The sequence below is a fragment of the Aspergillus chevalieri genome, chromosome 3 (assembly GCF_016861735.1).
Source record: "Aspergillus chevalieri M1 DNA, chromosome 3, nearly complete sequence".
NCBI classification, from domain to species: Eukaryota; Fungi; Ascomycota; class Eurotiomycetes; order Eurotiales; family Aspergillaceae; genus Aspergillus; species Aspergillus chevalieri.
Genome location: NC_057364.1, coordinates 1561870 through 1579293, shown reverse-complemented (window position 1 = coordinate 1579293; position 17424 = coordinate 1561870). Strand labels below are relative to the sequence as shown.

The 17424-nt window shown below is 49.3% G+C and overlaps 6 protein-coding genes across 6 annotated transcripts; 3 read left to right on the top strand and 3 right to left on the bottom strand.

Annotated features, from left to right (window-relative positions):
• Nucleotides 1-1160: 1160 nt before the first annotated feature.
• Nucleotides 1161-1973, top strand: ACHE_30574A (lytic polysaccharide monooxygenase; the record flags this gene model as incomplete). The annotated part of the gene is made up of 1 exon (XM_043277207.1): nucleotides 1161-1973. The coding sequence occupies one exon, from the start codon at nucleotides 1161-1163 to the stop codon at nucleotides 1971-1973; it is 813 nt and encodes a 270-aa protein (XP_043135109.1).
• A 560-nt stretch (nucleotides 1974-2533) lies between these two features.
• ACHE_30573A (uncharacterized protein) lies at nucleotides 2534-3265 on the top strand (the record flags this gene model as incomplete). The annotated part of the gene is made up of 1 exon (XM_043277206.1): nucleotides 2534-3265. The coding sequence occupies one exon, from the start codon at nucleotides 2534-2536 to the stop codon at nucleotides 3263-3265; it is 732 nt and encodes a 243-aa protein (XP_043135108.1).
• A 684-nt stretch (nucleotides 3266-3949) lies between these two features.
• Nucleotides 3950-8560, bottom strand: ACHE_30572S (pleiotropic drug resistance family ABC transporter; the record flags this gene model as incomplete). The annotated part of the gene is made up of 4 exons (XM_043277205.1): nucleotides 3950-6721; nucleotides 6775-7814; nucleotides 7871-7953; nucleotides 8010-8560. 4 exons carry the CDS (start codon nucleotides 8558-8560, stop codon nucleotides 3950-3952), a joined length of 4446 nt encoding a protein of 1481 aa, XP_043135107.1.
• Nucleotides 8561-9888: 1328 nt separating this feature from the next.
• Nucleotides 9889-11503, bottom strand: ACHE_30571S (clathrin-mediated endocytosis regulator UBX3; the record flags this gene model as incomplete). Its single annotated transcript, XM_043277204.1, has 2 exons — nucleotides 9889-11301; nucleotides 11369-11503. The coding sequence occupies 2 exons, from the start codon at nucleotides 11501-11503 to the stop codon at nucleotides 9889-9891; spliced, it is 1548 nt and encodes a 515-aa protein (XP_043135106.1).
• A 719-nt stretch (nucleotides 11504-12222) lies between these two features.
• Nucleotides 12223-14996, top strand: PAN3 (PAN-complex poly(A)-binding subunit PAN3; the record flags this gene model as incomplete). The annotated part of the gene is made up of 7 exons (XM_043277203.1): nucleotides 12223-12295; nucleotides 12361-12435; nucleotides 12514-12568; nucleotides 12662-12983; nucleotides 13359-13565; nucleotides 13615-13759; nucleotides 13813-14996. 7 exons carry the CDS (start codon nucleotides 12223-12225, stop codon nucleotides 14994-14996), a joined length of 2061 nt encoding a protein of 686 aa, XP_043135105.1.
• Nucleotides 14997-15467: 471 nt separating this feature from the next.
• Nucleotides 15468-16954, bottom strand: ACHE_30569S (fasciclin domain-containing protein; the record flags this gene model as incomplete). The annotated part of the gene is made up of 2 exons (XM_043277202.1): nucleotides 15468-16139; nucleotides 16202-16954. 2 exons carry the CDS (start codon nucleotides 16952-16954, stop codon nucleotides 15468-15470), a joined length of 1425 nt encoding a protein of 474 aa, XP_043135104.1.
• Nucleotides 16955-17424: the final 470 nt, after the last annotated feature.

The following is a 17424-nucleotide window of genomic DNA, read 5'->3' as shown; positions in this document are numbered from 1 at the left end:
TTGTTTATTCACTTTTGTTCTGGCCCCTCAGCGATCAAGATTGATGCTATTTACATTTCTTACATCTGCTCATGTCCCTCCATTGTTGTAGTTATACCCACTTGCAATCTAGATATACAGCAAATACCTCCTGGCATATTACTTTTTGATTCCTCGTTTTGTCTTGATTAGCGTTTTGATCGTTTGTATTAACTGTTCACCGCATGATGGTACATGATTCGGACTCGGGATACCGATACCGGATGGCGAGGCCCGAATCAACCGGTTCTTCTGCAATCAAACATCTATATACATCTATATTGCTATCGCCATGGTACGACTGCGAAATATCCAAGGATCTTCTGGTGTCTCCCAGGTGGAGTGCCTGTTTGAAGCAAAGTGATGTTGATAATGATGCTTGAAGCTCGACCAGACCGACTGAACGACAATGTCTCCTGGCGGCAGTTGTTTGACATTCCCTCCTCCGGCTTAATGAAGCTGAAACCCTGAATACCAAGTATATAAATTGCTCTTTCGGGGGATGTTCTTGATTAACTATATAGGGGTCGTTAATTTGCATGTTTCATGACAATAAACGTGAAACGATTCGCCCCGTCATGGGCGCTTTGGCATTTTACAACTTCGTTGACTCTCCATTATATACTTTTCGGGTCCATCCAGACTGTTCTAGTGTTTATGGTTGATGATTGACTGGTCTGGCAGCGCAGAGTGAAATTAGTGATGGGGTCGGGGTTGACAGAACGAACGTGCGTCTCCCCGATCCGTGAAGTCTGTCTTCGGTCTCACCAGGGAGACATCTCCATTTAGAGGTAAATCCGAATTAAGGATCCATGAGGGAGCCAGGCCATGTCCGATTTCAGGGGGTATGTTTCATGATGAGATGGACTGATGGAGTTGCTTGGATCAGCCCTAATCCGAGGGTATATAGAGGGAAGGGCATCTGCTCTGACAGGTTCTTTCCTCTCCCAGCACACAGGCTTGCCCTTGTTAACGTTTTCATTCTCTTCTTGAAGCTGTCTTTTGGCTCTGGTCTGTGACCGTTCCGCCTTATTTTCTTCCTGTCTCTCATTCGAATGTTGGTATACTGGTATACCTGATCTTTCCATCTCGTTCAGTCTTTATCCAACCTTTTCTTTTATCATCTTCAAGAATCAGCCAAAATGAAGCAAGCCAGCACCGTCCTCGCTCTTGCCAGCATTGTCTCCCTGGCCCACGGTCACGGTTTCATCAGCTCCCCTAAGCCCCGTATGCCCGGTTCCGCCATGGAATCCTCCTGCGGTCAACAAATCTACAACAACCAAAAGGCCGACAACTACGGCAACGTCCAGGGTGAGCTGCAGGTCGCCAACGGCCAGGACGACTACAACGCCGAGAAGTGCGACATCTGGCTCTGCAAGGGCTACAAGTTCGCCGACAACAAGGACAACGTCCAATCCTACAGCGCCGGCCAAACCGTCAAGTTCGAGATCGACATCCGCGCTCCCCACACCGGTGTCGCCAACGTCTCCGTCGTCGACACCAAGTCCAACACCGTGATTGGCAGCCCACTCAAATCATGGGACAAGTACGCCTCCACCGAGACTGGTGTCACCGACGACGACACCAACTTCAGCGTCACCATCCCCGAAAACCTGGGTAGCAAGTGCTCGACTGCCGGTGACTGTGTGCTCCAGTGGTACTGGTTCGCGGAGTCCATTGACCAGACCTATGAGTCTTGCGTCGACTTTACCGTTGGTGGCTCTGGCTCTGGCCCTAACTCTGCTTCTAGCGCTGGTACCACTACCTCTGCTGCTGCCAACAACAAGGTCGCTTCTCAGCCCAGCACCATGGCGACCGTTGCTAAGCAGCAGGCTACTGCCTCGGCTGCTCCTGCTGCCAGCTCTGGGGTTACCATCCCCAAGGATGGTAGCTCTGAAGAGCAACTCAACTGGGTTTCGAACCTTGTGAGAAGCATTGTCAACTATGGTGTTTAGATAGCCAGTGTTCTGTCTTCCACTGTGACTTAGTTAACAGTCAAGCAATATAACTAGGTTGACCTCATGTATATTAGTTTCATTGTATTTCTCATAATGCACGGGTTCCTATAAACATCGCGAATAATCGATCTATATACCTGAAACCACATACTGGTCTAGTACGGAGTAGCCAATCCATAGACTCGAATTACTACCCGAAAACGGCTATATTGGAACGCGCCCACGTGATTTGCGCGTCAAGGCGCGTCGCGCGCGTGTCCCCAGCCACAATTTCTCTTATCGTCATTTCCCTCTTTTCTCTTCCTTTTTTCCTCTTTCTTCTTTTCTTCACTCACAGACACTCTTTCCTCTAATTGTGCATACTGCATTGTATCCACATTCCACATATCACATTCCACGTCCTGCATCTTAACGAACGTCCAATTAGCTCTCGTCTTAGGCACCAATCCCGACCGCTGCCCTGCCGCCTGCCCGCATACATACACATACCTCATCGTCATACCTGGCGATAAGATCGATTAACCAGTCAATCAATCTCTAAAGGATACGAGACAAAAATGTCCATCCAGCATATCACAAAGGACACCACCAAGCGCAGACGCTTCCAGCCTCCCATCACCTCGTTCTTCTCCGCCTCTACTTCTACAACTCCTACCGCAAACGTTAACGATGATGACTACTATAACGGCGCTACATCCCGTGTTTCTCACTACCACTACTCCGCCGCTACCTTCTCACCTACACCCGTCGTCCCTGCGAAGGTGCAGTCCTCGCTGCTGAGCGTCGGTATGCGCGTCCGGAAATCGGTTGCGGAGGGATACAAGACGCAGAAGGAATTGGAGAAGCAGTTGGCTGCTACAACCACCCCTATTACAACTGCAAATGGTACAAACCATGCAGAATTAGCGCCCTTCTGCGGATACTCGAAGACAGAGGATCTGGCCGTACAAGCATTCTCGCGTCCTTCTGCGATGAATGAGCATGACTCCGTCACGGACGAGAACGACGCTTATTCGCTTCCCTCGAGTAGTCAGGGATCGTTTACTTCGTCGTTTAATGGAGGACAGAAACGGTCGTATGACTCTGATGACATGGAGGATGATGAGTTTGAGGGTTTTTATGATGCCTCGAACCGGACTATTCTTGCGCCTTCGCTGGGACAGCAGAGACGGCGCTTTATTGCATTGAAGAACCAGAACCGGATTGCTGGGCAGAGTATGGATGTTGACGACTTTGAGGAGGCGTCTTTTCTGCGCCGCCGGGAGGATGTTGAGATGGATAGTTATTAACCCCGTTCATTGCTGGTCGAATACGTCAGCTTGTTATTTATTCCTTTCTGCTTTCAACCTTTTCACACCTTTTTATAACGTTTTAACTTCTGGTTTCTATGGATGGGATATGCCGATATAATGATTTTCAGCGTTTTGTCACCGACTGGTTTCGGTTATGAGATTGGACCTGTGCGTCCATCTTGTTTATTTGCTTCTGGTATATACTTATTATGGAGGACATTTCTGGCGAGATTGTACAATACCCAAGGGCTTTACAGATTGGTTGGCTTTTTTTTTTTTTTTTTTTGTCAAGATTATGCGTTATGCTTTGTATTTATGCATCAGGATATGGGCAACTCAGAGATCTGGAAGAAGCCACTCAAGCATTAATAATACTGAGTACTACCCCTGCAGTAAGACCAAGAATTGACAGTCTATGTACGAAGTACAAATATTGAGATGGAAGATTTGATGATATTAATTCCGCTAGATCCAACGTAGGAAAAAGGGAGTAAAAAGCAAAAAGCCATTTACATCCTGGTATACAAATATGCAACACGCTATAGCGCCCAAAGAGAAGAGATATAAGACAAATAAGGAAAAACATAAATCATGAATCGCTTTTGTTAAAGGAAACACCATAGACACCATTATCCGTTTTTTTCATAGCAAATGACTATTTTTTTTTTTTTTTGAGCTGGCTTAAGCAATACCCTTCTTTCCCTTTGGCACACGGGCAAGCCAGTAGATGGACACCGCAGCAGCGATGTTAAACACAATGTACACCCACATAAGCCCAAAGTTCCTCCACGCGTCACTGTAGGAAGAGTGAATCTGCTTCAAGAAGTTATCCGTCTCATCGATGCTGCAGAAGTTGCAGTTGCTCGTGGCATACTTGTCCTGCAGGTATCCTCCGGCCTCGTCGATGTAGGACTGCATGTAGGATTGGCAGGTCATGTTCGCGGGCGGGTCGAAGGTCAGGAATTCGACATTTTCGCAGATGGCGTTGTTGCCTGACACGCCGGTGGAGAGCATCGCGGAGACGAGGTATGTGAAGGGCGAGACGCGGTACATGAAGATCCAGAAGCCGGGGAGTTGTTCCGGGGTCGCGAGGACACCGCAGAAGATAAGGCAGAGGGAGAAGAGGAGGTTGGCGAGGTTACTTCCTGTTTCTGGGAGTTCAATACCGGCGATGATCATGTGTGCGAAGGTCGAGGTGAAGAGGAGGAAGCTCCAGACGAGGAGGAACATGAGGGCACCGCGTTCGTGGACGGCGTCGTCGGGCTCTGCGTTGCGGTACAGGCCGATGGGGTAGTACCAGCAGATGAAAATGATGACGGCCATGAGGGTGTTCCAGGGGATTTCGACGAGGATGTTGGCAGTCATGAAGGATTGCCAGGAGTAGGTTTTTGAGGGACGCTCGCGGACTTCGTAGAGGGAGCGCTGGGTGCAGAAGTTGGGGAGGATTTGCTGGACCAGATTGGTGAAGATGGTGAGGAGCATGAAAACACTGAACATTTGGTTCTGGAGACCCTGCTGACTGTTCTCCGCTTGGAAGAAGGAGAAACCGATGTACAAGGCCGTGAGTATGGACAGGCATGCTTTAGAGTATATGTACACCGGACTGCGCCAGTATTGCGAGAAGACACGGACGAGGCATTCCCAGAGCTGGACGGTGAAGGGAGCGGCGAATTCGTTGTAACTACCGGGATCGGCATTGGACGAGCCAGCGGACTTCTGCGAGAGAGTCGATTTCAGTTCAGCTAGGTGGTCGAGCACTCCCTGATGTTCAGGGCTGTCGCGCCGAACGGCCGGCCAATCGATTTCGCTGTGAGATCCGGGAGCAGCACCAATGACTTCAAGCATCCATTCGGCAGGATTGGCACCAGGGGGCAGCTTCGGGGCACCATTCCGCTCAAAGTAGCTGGAAAGAGTAGAGGACTCTTCCCCGATTTCACCGAAGTAAACGGTCTTACCACCCTTGGCGAGGAACAGCAAACGGTCGAAACGCTGAAAGAGCATGGCTGACGGCTGGTGGATAGTACAAAGGATAGCTTGTCCGTGCTGAGTGAGGGTGTCAATGAGATCAAGAATAGACCAAGAAGTCTGACTGTCAAGACCAGAGGTAGGCTCGTCAAGGAACAGAAGAAGCTGGGGCTTAGCTGCCAGCTCAACACCAATAGTAAGACGCTTCCGCTGTTCAACGTTGAGACCTTCACCAGGAACACCAACGACGGCATCCGCATAAGAATCCATTCCAAGAAGTTTGATAACTTCTTCAACATAGTCGAGCTTTTCCTGGCGACTGACATGGGCGGGCTGACGGAGTATGGCACTAAAGCGCAACGCTTCACGCACTGTTGTGGTGTGAAGGTGGAGATCCTGTTGCTGTACATAACCGGTCTTCCGCTGGAAGGACTGGTCCCGGGGACGGCCATCAACCAACATCTCACCAGTAACAACACCCATAGTCACACGAGTAGCGAGCACATCCAAAAGCGTGGTTTTACCAGCACCGGAAACACCCATCAGCGCAGTGCAAGTACCCGGCTTAACCCAGCCATCAACGTGGTCGAGAATCCGGCGTGGTTCACCCTTGATCTTGATGTCGTAGCACACGTCCTGCCAGTGGAAGATCGCCTCTTGTCTTTGGATGCTTGCAGTAACCTCCTTTCCGCTAGACTCGTCTGTCTTTTCTCCGGAGATTGCATGGGAGGTGTTTTCAATGTCATCACCCTGGTGACGAGGAGCGTGTCCGCGGCGGAAAAGAAGCACCTCACCCTTAGACTTGGCCTCGGAGATGTACTCGGTGGCGATAAGGTAGGTTGCCATGAAGAAAACCATGAAACCGAACATGATACCCAAGTTTCTCCACTTGTGGGAAGCATAGTACTGAAAACTCTGGGCAAGGTAGTCGGTTCCTTGGACGATGTCGGAACCGGAAACAGCACCCACTGTGGAGCAGATCTTGTTCTCCAGAGGCATATCAAGGTAATATTGCAATTTGGTTGGGATCATACTCTCTGGCGGACACTTGAATGGCCGGTTGTTGAACTCGTTGACCATTAAGCTTTCGAAACCATATGCGATTGGGTTGATGTAGTTCATCCAGCGAGACCAGCCAAGCATGTTCCTCGTAGGGATCGTGAAACCGGTATAGATAACCAAACCGAGAATGAGGATAGCGGCAGGAACCAGAGCCTGAGATAGGGTCCGGGAGGATGCGGCCATTGTACGGAAGAGCATCGACATGGTCAGGGTGGTGACAAAAGAGAAGAGCAGGAAGATGAAGAAGGCACCGGGTTCACGACGCAGGTTAGTCATAAAGTACAATGTGATGTTGAAAATGATCGCGTTGAGTATCTTGTAGGGCATGTCACAGAGCATCGAGGCCACGGCCTCGGCGAACGGGTGGTACATAGCGTAGCGAGCTTGTTTTTCGACAATGGGACGTTGCGCATACAGAGTCAAGATCTAGTCATGTTAGTAACAGGTTTTCGCGTTCGATAGTCGAAAGGTCAGCTCACCTCAAGAGCACTAGAGAAGGCGTTAAGCAAAACGGCAAAGAAAAGCAGTGCTCCACGAGAATAGAAACTGGTGGTGTAGGGTTGCAAGTTGTAGAAGACACTTCCAATAATCAAGGCCATGATGAAGTTACCGATAAGCTGACTCAATGTCAAACTGGCATCGCCCTTCAAACGTTGAAAGCCCCGAATCATGCAGAGCCGGATTTGCTCCTTAACAGACACGGTGTAGGGGGACTTGATCCGCTGGCTCTTTGCCTGCATCGCTTTGCGTGCTTCAGTAAACTGGGCCACCGATTGGCCGCCAAGCGGATACTCCTGCTCATATTCGTCGATTTCCTTCATCAACTTGGCATGCGCCTCACTGTTCTTCCAGCGCTCAGCGAACTCATCGGGCGTCTGAGGGACCCTGCCTTCATAGCCCTTCTTCACGATACGCTCAGACGGACTGGTCAGGGAAGTCAAGAAATCGGCGGTTGTTTGACGGTCAGGGCATTCAAAACCCATGTCGGTGAAGAACTTCTTCGCCTCATCAGTGCGGCCAAAGTAGATTTGGCGACCCTCATAGAGGACTGTCACCTTGTCGAAGATATTGTAAGCGCTCTGGGAGGCCTGGTAGATAGCAACAGCGACGGTAGTGTCGGCATATTTGGTCATCAGGTTCAAGGTCTTGCAGAACTCGAGGGCATTAGCACTATCCAATCCACGGGTACTGTTGTCCCAGCATTGGATAGGGCTACCGCTGAGAGTTGCCTCAGCGATACTGACACGCTTCCGTTCACCACCACTGACACCACGGACAAAATCGTTTCCGACTTGGGTGTTGATCGTGTGCGAGAGACCAAGCATAGCCATGACAACGTCTCGCATGTGCTCTGCATACTGATCCTTCGAGACGCCGGGCAAACGGTTCCGGGGGCATCGAGCCAACGCGGCGAACTTCAGAGTGTCGGCAACAGAGAGTTGGGGAAAATGGACATCGGTTTCGGCAGTGTAGATAGCTTCACCACGGAACTGGTTGCGCATTTGCTTTGCGGGAATACCTAATTCCAAGTCAGTCAGTCTGCTCAGTGATGAAAATAGTGGTGTGGGGTCATACCTTGGTAACTCAAATGGGAGGATTCATCCATATAGATACCATTCATTTCACCGGCCATGGTTTTCAACAAAGTTGAGCAGCCACTAGAACTTCTGTTAGCATGGTTCCTCAAGCTACCCAAAAGATGAATTTTGCATACCTTCCAGGCCGTCCCAACACTACCAGCATCTCACCACTCTTGACGAGACCATCAAAGTTGCGCAAGATTTGAATCTTCTGCTTCCCCGTACCAGTGAGAAGACGGAAAAGGTGACCAATCTGGAGAATCGAGTTGAACACATCCTTCTGGTAATCTGTAGGACTACCGTAACCATGCACGCTGAGGTTCTTGAACGAAATACCCGCCGCTCGCTGGGGAAATCTCTCAGGATCACGGGCCGTTAAAGCCAACAGGTTTTTCATCCAATCGCGCGCTTTGAAGTTGTCTCCGTGGGGGTTCAACGTCGAGCCCTCTGCAACGTCTAGGAATGGGTTCTCCAGGTTTGTTGATGTCGAATAGTGTGTCGACTGGCGAGTTAGTTGCTGAGCCAACCGGGTCACCTCGCGTTCAGCGTCATCTTCCTTGCCCATCTCACGTCGTTGATCCACCTTCGTATCGTCTGTGCTGAAGCTGGGGGAATTTCGGTTGTCGAATTTTGGTACTTCTAGTACCGGGGTAGACACAGGACTTGGCGATTTTGATGATGACATAGCGAGGAAAGAGAGGTAGAGGTTGGGGAGGAGGGAGGAGGGTCGAATGAGACGAGCGTCTCAGAGGTCGACGGGATTAGAATTAGGCGAGTCAATAGTCGAGGCTCATGAAGAAGAGGATTGTTAGGATTAGGTATTAGCTCTAATGAAAGAGAATTAACGTATTAAACAAGCATGAAGCTTGAGAGCAGCATATATCAAGAGACAGATAAACAAAGGGACTCCCGGAGAAAATGAGGGCGAGACTGGGATAATATACAAAACCTCATGTCCCACTCGTATCCTCGTATATTCAGGAGGATATCAGAGTTTCCAAGGCCACGAGCCAATCGGGCTGCGCGACTGCTAGGTTCCGGGACCCATCGCGTCCAACGGGCGGCGTTTCAAACATCTTTCCGGAAGATTTTAGCAGGTTCCTAATTGGGAACGCGGGAGGCTTTCAATTCGCTTCGGATACGGATATTGACCCGTGGTGGCTCCAGGTTTTCTTGTCTCTGTTTACTTGTATAGCCCTACAAGAACACTACTTTGTACATAGTACCTACAGTGTCTGCTATCAGAATGCTGTCACGCATGTATAACGACATATGCACCTAAACCTCCGTAATTCTCCGTAATGCACTCATCTCATCGCCGAAAAAGTTAGATTGATACGATAAGGAGCATGAATAAGCTGCATAAGTGGAACCAACGTCCTGCTTTGCATAGGCCACCGGTAGCCCTAACCACTTCAGGCATAGCTCCGGCGTGGCAACAGGTTAGACGAATTTTGTTTACCTGAACAGGAATAGCGTGCCCTCGACAGTGGGGCGGACTGGTGGAATCCCGAGTCCCGGCGGAGTCATAAAAATAAAAAGGGGTCCGTCCCAAGCCCGGGGTCGGAGTCGTACAGATCCGAATTCCACGTGCATTGGGGTGTATAAGGCTGTCTGACTCAGCTATGTTCGGATAATGCTCGGAGTCTAGAACGTAGGCAGCTCCGACTGGAGAGCAGTTCGATCATCATTTCGCATCAACCTAATCTCGATCATTTTGATGCAACAGGTTAGCATCGTTTTACAGCTATTAAGTAAGGTCATAATGAGGATACGTAGTCGACAGTTACATGGGCTTTTCAGAAACAGAAGTGCACGACTGATAGGATCTCTATCTGACAATACAGATCCCGTTTCTAACCTGTTTACCTTGACAATCATGGTTCGTAACTCGTGAGACTTCAGTTCCAGTTCTCATTATTTCGCGTGGAGTCCAAGTTTAGTTCATAATCATGCCATTGGCTAAAACCCATAGGTGGATTGTACAGTGGTGCATCCCATGTAAATCTATAGCTATGCCTCTTCTCCTTCGCCGTCACTCTCATTATCATCATCATCAATGGTTTCCACCAATAAGTTGCCGCCGCGACCAATCTTGTCCCGAATTGATCCTCCGGCTTCAACCTCATAAACCGTGCGAGGCATAGGAGATACCAACTGGAATCCGTATTTATGCTCGAACCCTTCTGGTTTCTCGCCTCCCGTGGCAACCTGCTCTGCATCCTGCAAGACATCATAGCACTCCACAAACGCGTAGAGCTCTTCAATGTCCAGTTCAGGCGAGAATCTGCGGATTACCCGTTCACCCGATGTGAGTCGAACACTGATGCGCACGGCTTCTTTGACGTCAGTGCTAGGCTCACCCCGGATGGACTGTGCTCTCCAACGCTTCCATTGCTGGTGATCAAGATGTCGCTTCTCCTCTGCTGCTTGTCGTTCCGCTGCTTCTTCTTCCTGACGGCGTTGTTCTGCCTCTGCTTCTCGCCGTTGTCGAGCCCGTTCCCGGTCAATGGCCAACGATCGTTCGTAAGCCGAGTCCTGCTCTTCTCGGAGACTACGCGAAGCTTGTTGCTCAGCACGAATGGCCCGGATCCGTTCGAGGGGCTCTCTGTTTTGTGAGATGGCCGTTCGTAGCTTCTCGACAAACTCAGATGGTGACGATGTCCCCGAGATTCTAGAGACAATGGACATGGCGCTCGGAGAAACGTTGGGCGTGTGAACAATTAGCGTTGCAAACGGGAACTTGGTACAGCGCAAAGAGTGGCTGACTTGGTATGCCTCAGAATCCTGCACGTTGCCTCCCCAGAGAATAATCCCGTTCTCTGGATCATTGAGATAATCCGTCACCTCGCGTGAGAGCAGCGTATCCCGTACCCAGCTGCTTGTATCGTCATGCTCCGGAGACAAAAGAACCACAAGCAGGAATTTCAGGTCCCGATGGGCCTTCTCCAATGCCATGTTGTATCCATTCTCCAAAAAGTCCACAGAGTGTGTGCCGTACTCTTCCTCAAATTCCCGAATGAATCGGCCCGCCGTGTCCTGGGGACTCAAGGCCCTGCGTCCTGTAGTGTTTCGTCGAGCTCCCTGAAGAGCAGGGTTTGCAGTAAGGTTGAATAATCGCGGGAGGAATGGAAACAGTGTTCCGAAGAGACGGAAGGAGCTGGTGAGTAACCGATAAATGAGGTTAAACGGGGCGAACAGTAGAGCCAGTAAGAATGGAGGACGGTAGACTGGTTGTTGTTCTGGTTGAGTATGTACTCGAGGGGCTGCTTCCACGGCTGGGGAGAAACGCCCAGCAGACAAGTCCTCGCTCATGAGATTCTGGGTCTGTCGTGTCGGCCGTGCCGGTGGAGGGTTATCGAGAGCAGCGCGAGCCTCTTCGACGGGGTCCGGACCTTCGCCATCGAAAAACTTGGAGACAGCAATCTTCATAGTAATATGTCAGTACGTCTGGTTCCCACAGATTACCTCCAATAAGTTTGCCAGTACTAACCTGCACGTTCCATTGCGAGCGGTGCAACAGAGGTATGGCTTCGGCTACGTCCTGGCTTGTAACCGCCGTGTAGGTCTCGAGAGCAACTCTCTCGCTATCGGAGAGCTGAGAAATGTCAGTCCCAGAGGAAGACATTTTGAATCAACGCGGGAAATCCATAAAAGTAGCCAGGATTCAGGACGATCCTCCAACTCCGAGGCTCCGACAGGCGACCTTATCTCAAAAGACAACGAACTGTCCTGATGGACTGAACGCAAGTGGCGTGGGAATAATAAGAAATTGAGAGAATAGACGCAGCTTAAAAATCAATTACGTCTTCGTTGGAAAATGCAAGAGCGAATCGAGGGTATACCGTAAGCTGTCCTCTTGCCCTGAAGCTCATTGCCGTGTGACGTGATAGACGCGCGCTTGGCGCCTAGATCCCGGCACGTGCACCGCCAGGCATTAGGCTCCCCTCCCCGCGGACATTCGATCCCTCACTGCCTCCTCCGCCCTTCGGCTTCTACCCGTGGCGTGAAGTGGCATCAGTGCTGCTGTCGTCCAACTATTACTTTTTCCCTATTGGTATTTTTTTTCTATTTTTGATCATTTATCGTTTTGGAAGTTTGGGGGGAGCTTAGTTCATTTGGAGAGCGCCCATTCAAGCCCGTCCTTGGCTATCTGCCCTAGCGGCAGTGAATCCCAACGCCGACTTCGTTCCAAATACAACCACTATCGCGTCCGCCTATTTCGATGGGGGAATGTGGTTTCCTCTAACTACGCTCGTTCGCCCGATTTTCCTCTACTTGATTTCAATGGAGATTTCTCTGCGCTGAGCCGCATCACACCGAAAACTACAATTACTTTTACATGCGATGGCTTCCACAGGGAAGTCCAGTACGGAAGATTCCCGTCGGGGAATGGGGTCGCCCAAACCTAAGTCACGAGGTGAGTTTGGTTCTGTTCAATTGCTGCTGTTCAGATATTCATGGTTGGATGTACTAATGAAGTAGTGTACCCAGAGAATGCCAAGGACACCCTATGTCGGAATGTTACCATCTATGGCCGGTGTCGCTATGAAGATAAAGGTGCGCGAATCCTCTGATATACTTTCTGCATCAGCAATTGCGAGTATATAATGTAACCATTGCATTTTCTATATCCAGGCTGCGCTTTCAATCACGATCCGCAAAAATTGAACCCCGCGAATAACACCGACAGGTTGGGATACCCTATCGACTGGTTTCATTTGATGACTCGCGTGGAACCAAAGTTTATATCCATAATGGCTAGTGGCTGACTTGCGGTTTCTAGTAACGGCAACAGAAAACGATTCAATGTCGATTCTCCCAGCTTCACCCCCTCTCTATTGTCTACCAATGGATCAACGACACCTACGAAGAAAACAACGGCAACTATATCACCGAAAGCTGCGAATGCTGCCCCGTTCCAGCCTAGAAGTGTCTCGTCGCGTATGCCGTCGTTATGTGTTGATCAAAAGCAGAACTGGTTAGCTGACTGGAAAAAAGGTTCAAATTCAAGCACGCCAAGTTCTCGTCAAGACACACAAACCCCTGATTGGACTGTAGCAGAAGCTCAGGAGTTTGTCCCACAAGGCTTTGATGCCCCTCCTATGGTAAGATAGCACTTTCCTTTTCCCGTTATCGTCCCCTCCATCCTGCATCGTGTGAATGGATCGCTCCTTCCCACACGAATTCCTCGTGTCACGCAGAGCTTTGGATCCCTGGATTGTCTCTCTCGCGGTGATTCAAGCAAGCAACGTATTCGAGTGACACTCTGGTTTCAGCTCTAAGGAATGGATGCTCCCAGAATATCCAGTGACACTCATAGTGGCACTTTTCAGAACCTAAATGCTCTTGCTCCTGCCTCTTATCTGATATTTACCCAATCTTTACCGCACTTCACAAATCCTTATCTCCAAACTGGCAATTTGCCTGCTTCAGACATGCGTCTTTGTTCCAGGAGATCTCACGCTAACTCAACCTCCCAGACTCCTCTACAAGGAACCGGTAGCAACGGCCTTGCTACTACGGCTGCGTTTGATCCTTTCGTGACGGCCCCGGCTCCTCTTCCTGGTGCAGGGGTGGGTACTGTTTCGGGAAACCCATATTCACCTGACACAGCTGCAGTTGCTGCTACAGCTGCAGCATTGAATGGCGCAGCTTTTTTTGCAAACCAAAGTGGATTTCAACAGCCAGTAAGCCAATATTCTATTTATCTTCCTAGACTGGTCTAACGCTTTGCAGGTACAATATCATCTTTATGCGCCTATCGGACCACATAATCAAAATACCTTGGGCTATCAACGCAATATTCATGACCTCTTTCTCCCTAATGACTTCCGAGAAGAGCTACAGAAGAAAGCAGCCGCGACGCTGCAAATGCTTCCCAGTGCGCTTATCTCTATTCACTTGATGTATGACAGACAACTAACTCTAGATCAGACACGCAACTGCCGGCTCAAGTCGATTATTTCCATTCTCTTGTTCCACTGGACCTGAACCACCAAAAGAATGCAGCCACTTTTGGTTTCCCTAGTTGGGTATACAAAGCGCAGTCCAGCAAGGATGGAAATTTCTATGCTCTTCGGAGATTAGAAGGCTTCCGTTTGACGAACGAGAAGGCCATTCGATCTGTTCAGGCGTGGAAGCGAGTGTGTAATGGCAGCGTAGTGACGATCCACGATGCTTTCACAAGCAGAAGCTTTCAAGATAGCTCACTCATCTTCGTCACCGACTACCACCCACTTTCGAAGACACTTGCAGAGCAACATCTTGGGGCTGGGAACAGATTTCAGAATCGGCACCCTGCACACATTCCTGAGCAGGTGCTTTGGAGTTACATGACTCAAATTGCAAATGCGTTGAAGGCTATCCACAGTAATGGGCTTGCTGCGAGAATCATTGAGCCTAGCAAGATTCTTTTGACAGCGAAAAATCGTGTTCGCTTGAATGCGTGCGCTATCATGGATGTGGTCCAGTACGAAGCTCAGCGATCGGTTATGGACCTTCAACGCCAGGATCTGGTTAACTTGGGGCAGTTGATCGTTACCCTAGGAGCGAACTCGCCAAGTGTTATGGGTAATCCTACTAGGGCTATGGAACACTTCACGCGTGCCTACACGCCGCAGCTGAAGAATTCGGTATTTTGGTTACTGAACGGCATGCAAAAGGATCAAGAGCGGAACATTGACATTTTCATCACCGGAATTTCGTCGCAGCTGATGTCGACATTCGATTCGTCCCTCCATTTGGATGACCAGCTCACATCAGATCTTAGTCGTGAGCTTGAGAATGGTCGCCTTGTACGGATGATGACAAAATTGAATTTCATCAACGAGCGGCCCGAATATGACCACGATCGGCAATGGTCCGAGAACGGGGAGCGGTATTTCTTGAAACTTTTCCGAGATTTTGTTTTCCATCAGGTGGATGCCCAGGGAGATTCAGTTGTTGACCTCGGGCATGTGCTCGCATGTTTAAACAAGTTGGATGCGGGATCGGACGAAAGAATTACGTTGGTTAGTCGCGATGAGCAAAGCTGCTTTGTCGTCAGCTATAAGGAACTCAAGAAGGCTCTTGAATCGTCTTTCCAAGCATTAATGAAGCCGGGAAGAAGGCTCCCTTGAACTTATTGGTGATATAACACTTGGGACTCTTGGGTGCATAATTATGATGACTTGCCTCTTCTTCCTTTCGTTCTTGCTTCATTTCAGCGAGAGGAATACTATATATGCTAGGAGCGGTCGAGACAAATGGGTACTGTTTGGCCCGAGATCGTGGGTATTTTGGAGGCAGCATCTTGGTCTGAGAAAATGAGGTGTCTGGAGGTTCAAGACTGGCCGGTTTGGCCTTGGTCTCGCTGCTTTTGAAGATTGGAATTATCTATGGCACCACAGGCCAACGATGTACGGGATATGCTTCGGAGGATCTTGCTTACAGAAAGATACAAAAAATATCTTAGGAAATATATTCAATCTTCAAATTCATTTCAAATTATATACTTTTCAATGTGGTTTTGGTTGTAATCTGGTAAGGGGTCATAACAGAAAACAGCAATCAAGTGTCTTTGCTTGCATGCTGTCCAATTTACGATGGTTTTAAAGCTCACCATCATGGTCCCAAACGTCGTTGGGAACGTCATCAACAACCCAGTCACTCAACCGATCCTTCAAGTCCTCAACAGTCAACTCATTCTCGCCTTCATCCTCACCAGCAACATGACCCTTATGCTTGCACGGCGGAACCAAAACATGATCCAAAATATGCACAACACCATCCCGAGCCAGCGCATCCGCAAACGCAACTTTCCGTGATCCATTCAACTTAATTGACGTATACGCCCCAAACCTCGAAACATCAACTGCCAACCCGGGCCGTCCATTCTCGCCCAACAATGTCGGCAAATCAAGATGCGTATAGCCCTTAGTACCCAGCTCGCGAACCTGTCCATCAGGCGCGTAGAACACATCCGAATAGAGTGTCCTGTTTTGGACAATATGGTACTGCAAGAGCGCGCGGAGGTACTTGGTGCCGTGGTGGGAGAAGAGGAAGGCGTTGATGTGCAGACCTAGATGCTCGAAGGCTCTGTTGGAGGGAGCGAAGATGGTGACGCGTTTATCTGCGTCTTCGAGAGTGGCGGCGAGGCCGGTTTTCAAGAGGCCGAGCGTTAAGGTGCTGAATTGGGTGGGGACGATGGTGAAGAGGGAGAGGGCTGGTGGGGGCGGGAGGAGGATTGAATCGATGCCGTGGATTAGGCCGTTTGAGGCGGCCTGGTTTTTGTCAGTATTCCTATATCAGACTTGTTAAAGAAGGGAGAGGGGCGAAGACGTACAATATCAACAGCCACCAAACGACCATAGAAGTTAACCTTGAGTCCCTTTAAACCAGGGCGGACGGTGACTCTCTGTGGGAGCTCGTGTCCAGACGTGGTCTCATTTAACAGCGTTGGCAAAGTTTGATGATGGAAGACGTCTAGGGCTGAATAGACACCAGCAGCGAGATGGTAGTGCAGCACAGCACGGATAAACTCCTTGGACAACTCGGGGAGATGCGGCGGGAGTTTAGCGAAGGCGTGATCTGTGGGCGCGAAGAGGGTGAAATTGTGGTTTGTGTTGTTGAGGAGGTGGACGAGAGATTCGTCCTCGTCAATTATTTTGGTGAGATTGGTTGTGTATTTGCTTGACGAGATGAGCTGGTAGATGGTCTTGTCGGAGTTTCCGTCGTGGTGGTGGTGCTTTGAGAAAGGGAGGTGAGGGAGAGGGAAGGGGAGATTGCTGTCAATGATGTCTTCGTCGTCCTTTGTGTATCCTTGTTCATCGGTGTCTTCGTCCTCCAGGGAATCCAGGGCATAGTCCTTGAGACGGTTGATCCATGAATCAATCCGGGAATCGGTGCCAACTTTGGGCTTAGCCGTGCTGAAGGAATCGAGAGTATCATCCAGAGCATTTTGAATATTTTCTTTCTGTGTAAAATGGATCTTTTCATTGCTGATTTTGTTGATGTTTAGGTCCTCAAGGACCTCTTCGGATGGAATGACATAGGCCGTGCTGAGGGGGATGAGGGGTAGCAAATGGAGGATTTTCATATTGTATAGACAGATTAAATATATCCGATAACAAATGTCTACAATAATAATATATTTTTGCAGTAAGAAAGTAAAGACCTTGAACCAGTTAACGAGGGCCTCATTTATACTTATCAGCCCATATCGCAATTTCGTACTCGTATCGGTATCCCGAAGCGAATACGAGATGACGAAACGGCAAATCGCGACTTCTAATGATGCAATTGTGAGTAGAAACGGCATAAATGCACGCACATCAGTGTGTCAGATATGCATATGCATACAAGGACGGAATTAAAATTCTGCTATTCTATTCCGTTCAACCATAGATAAGATTGCGCTCTATTATGTTACACAACCAACACAACAAACATGAGGGAGGACGTGTCTCGTTTTAAATCGTTCCGTATGATCATTATTGGCGTAGAACTGCCAGCTATGGCATGAAGGATATTCTGTAATAGATAGACGCAGGTAGAACCAATTATTAC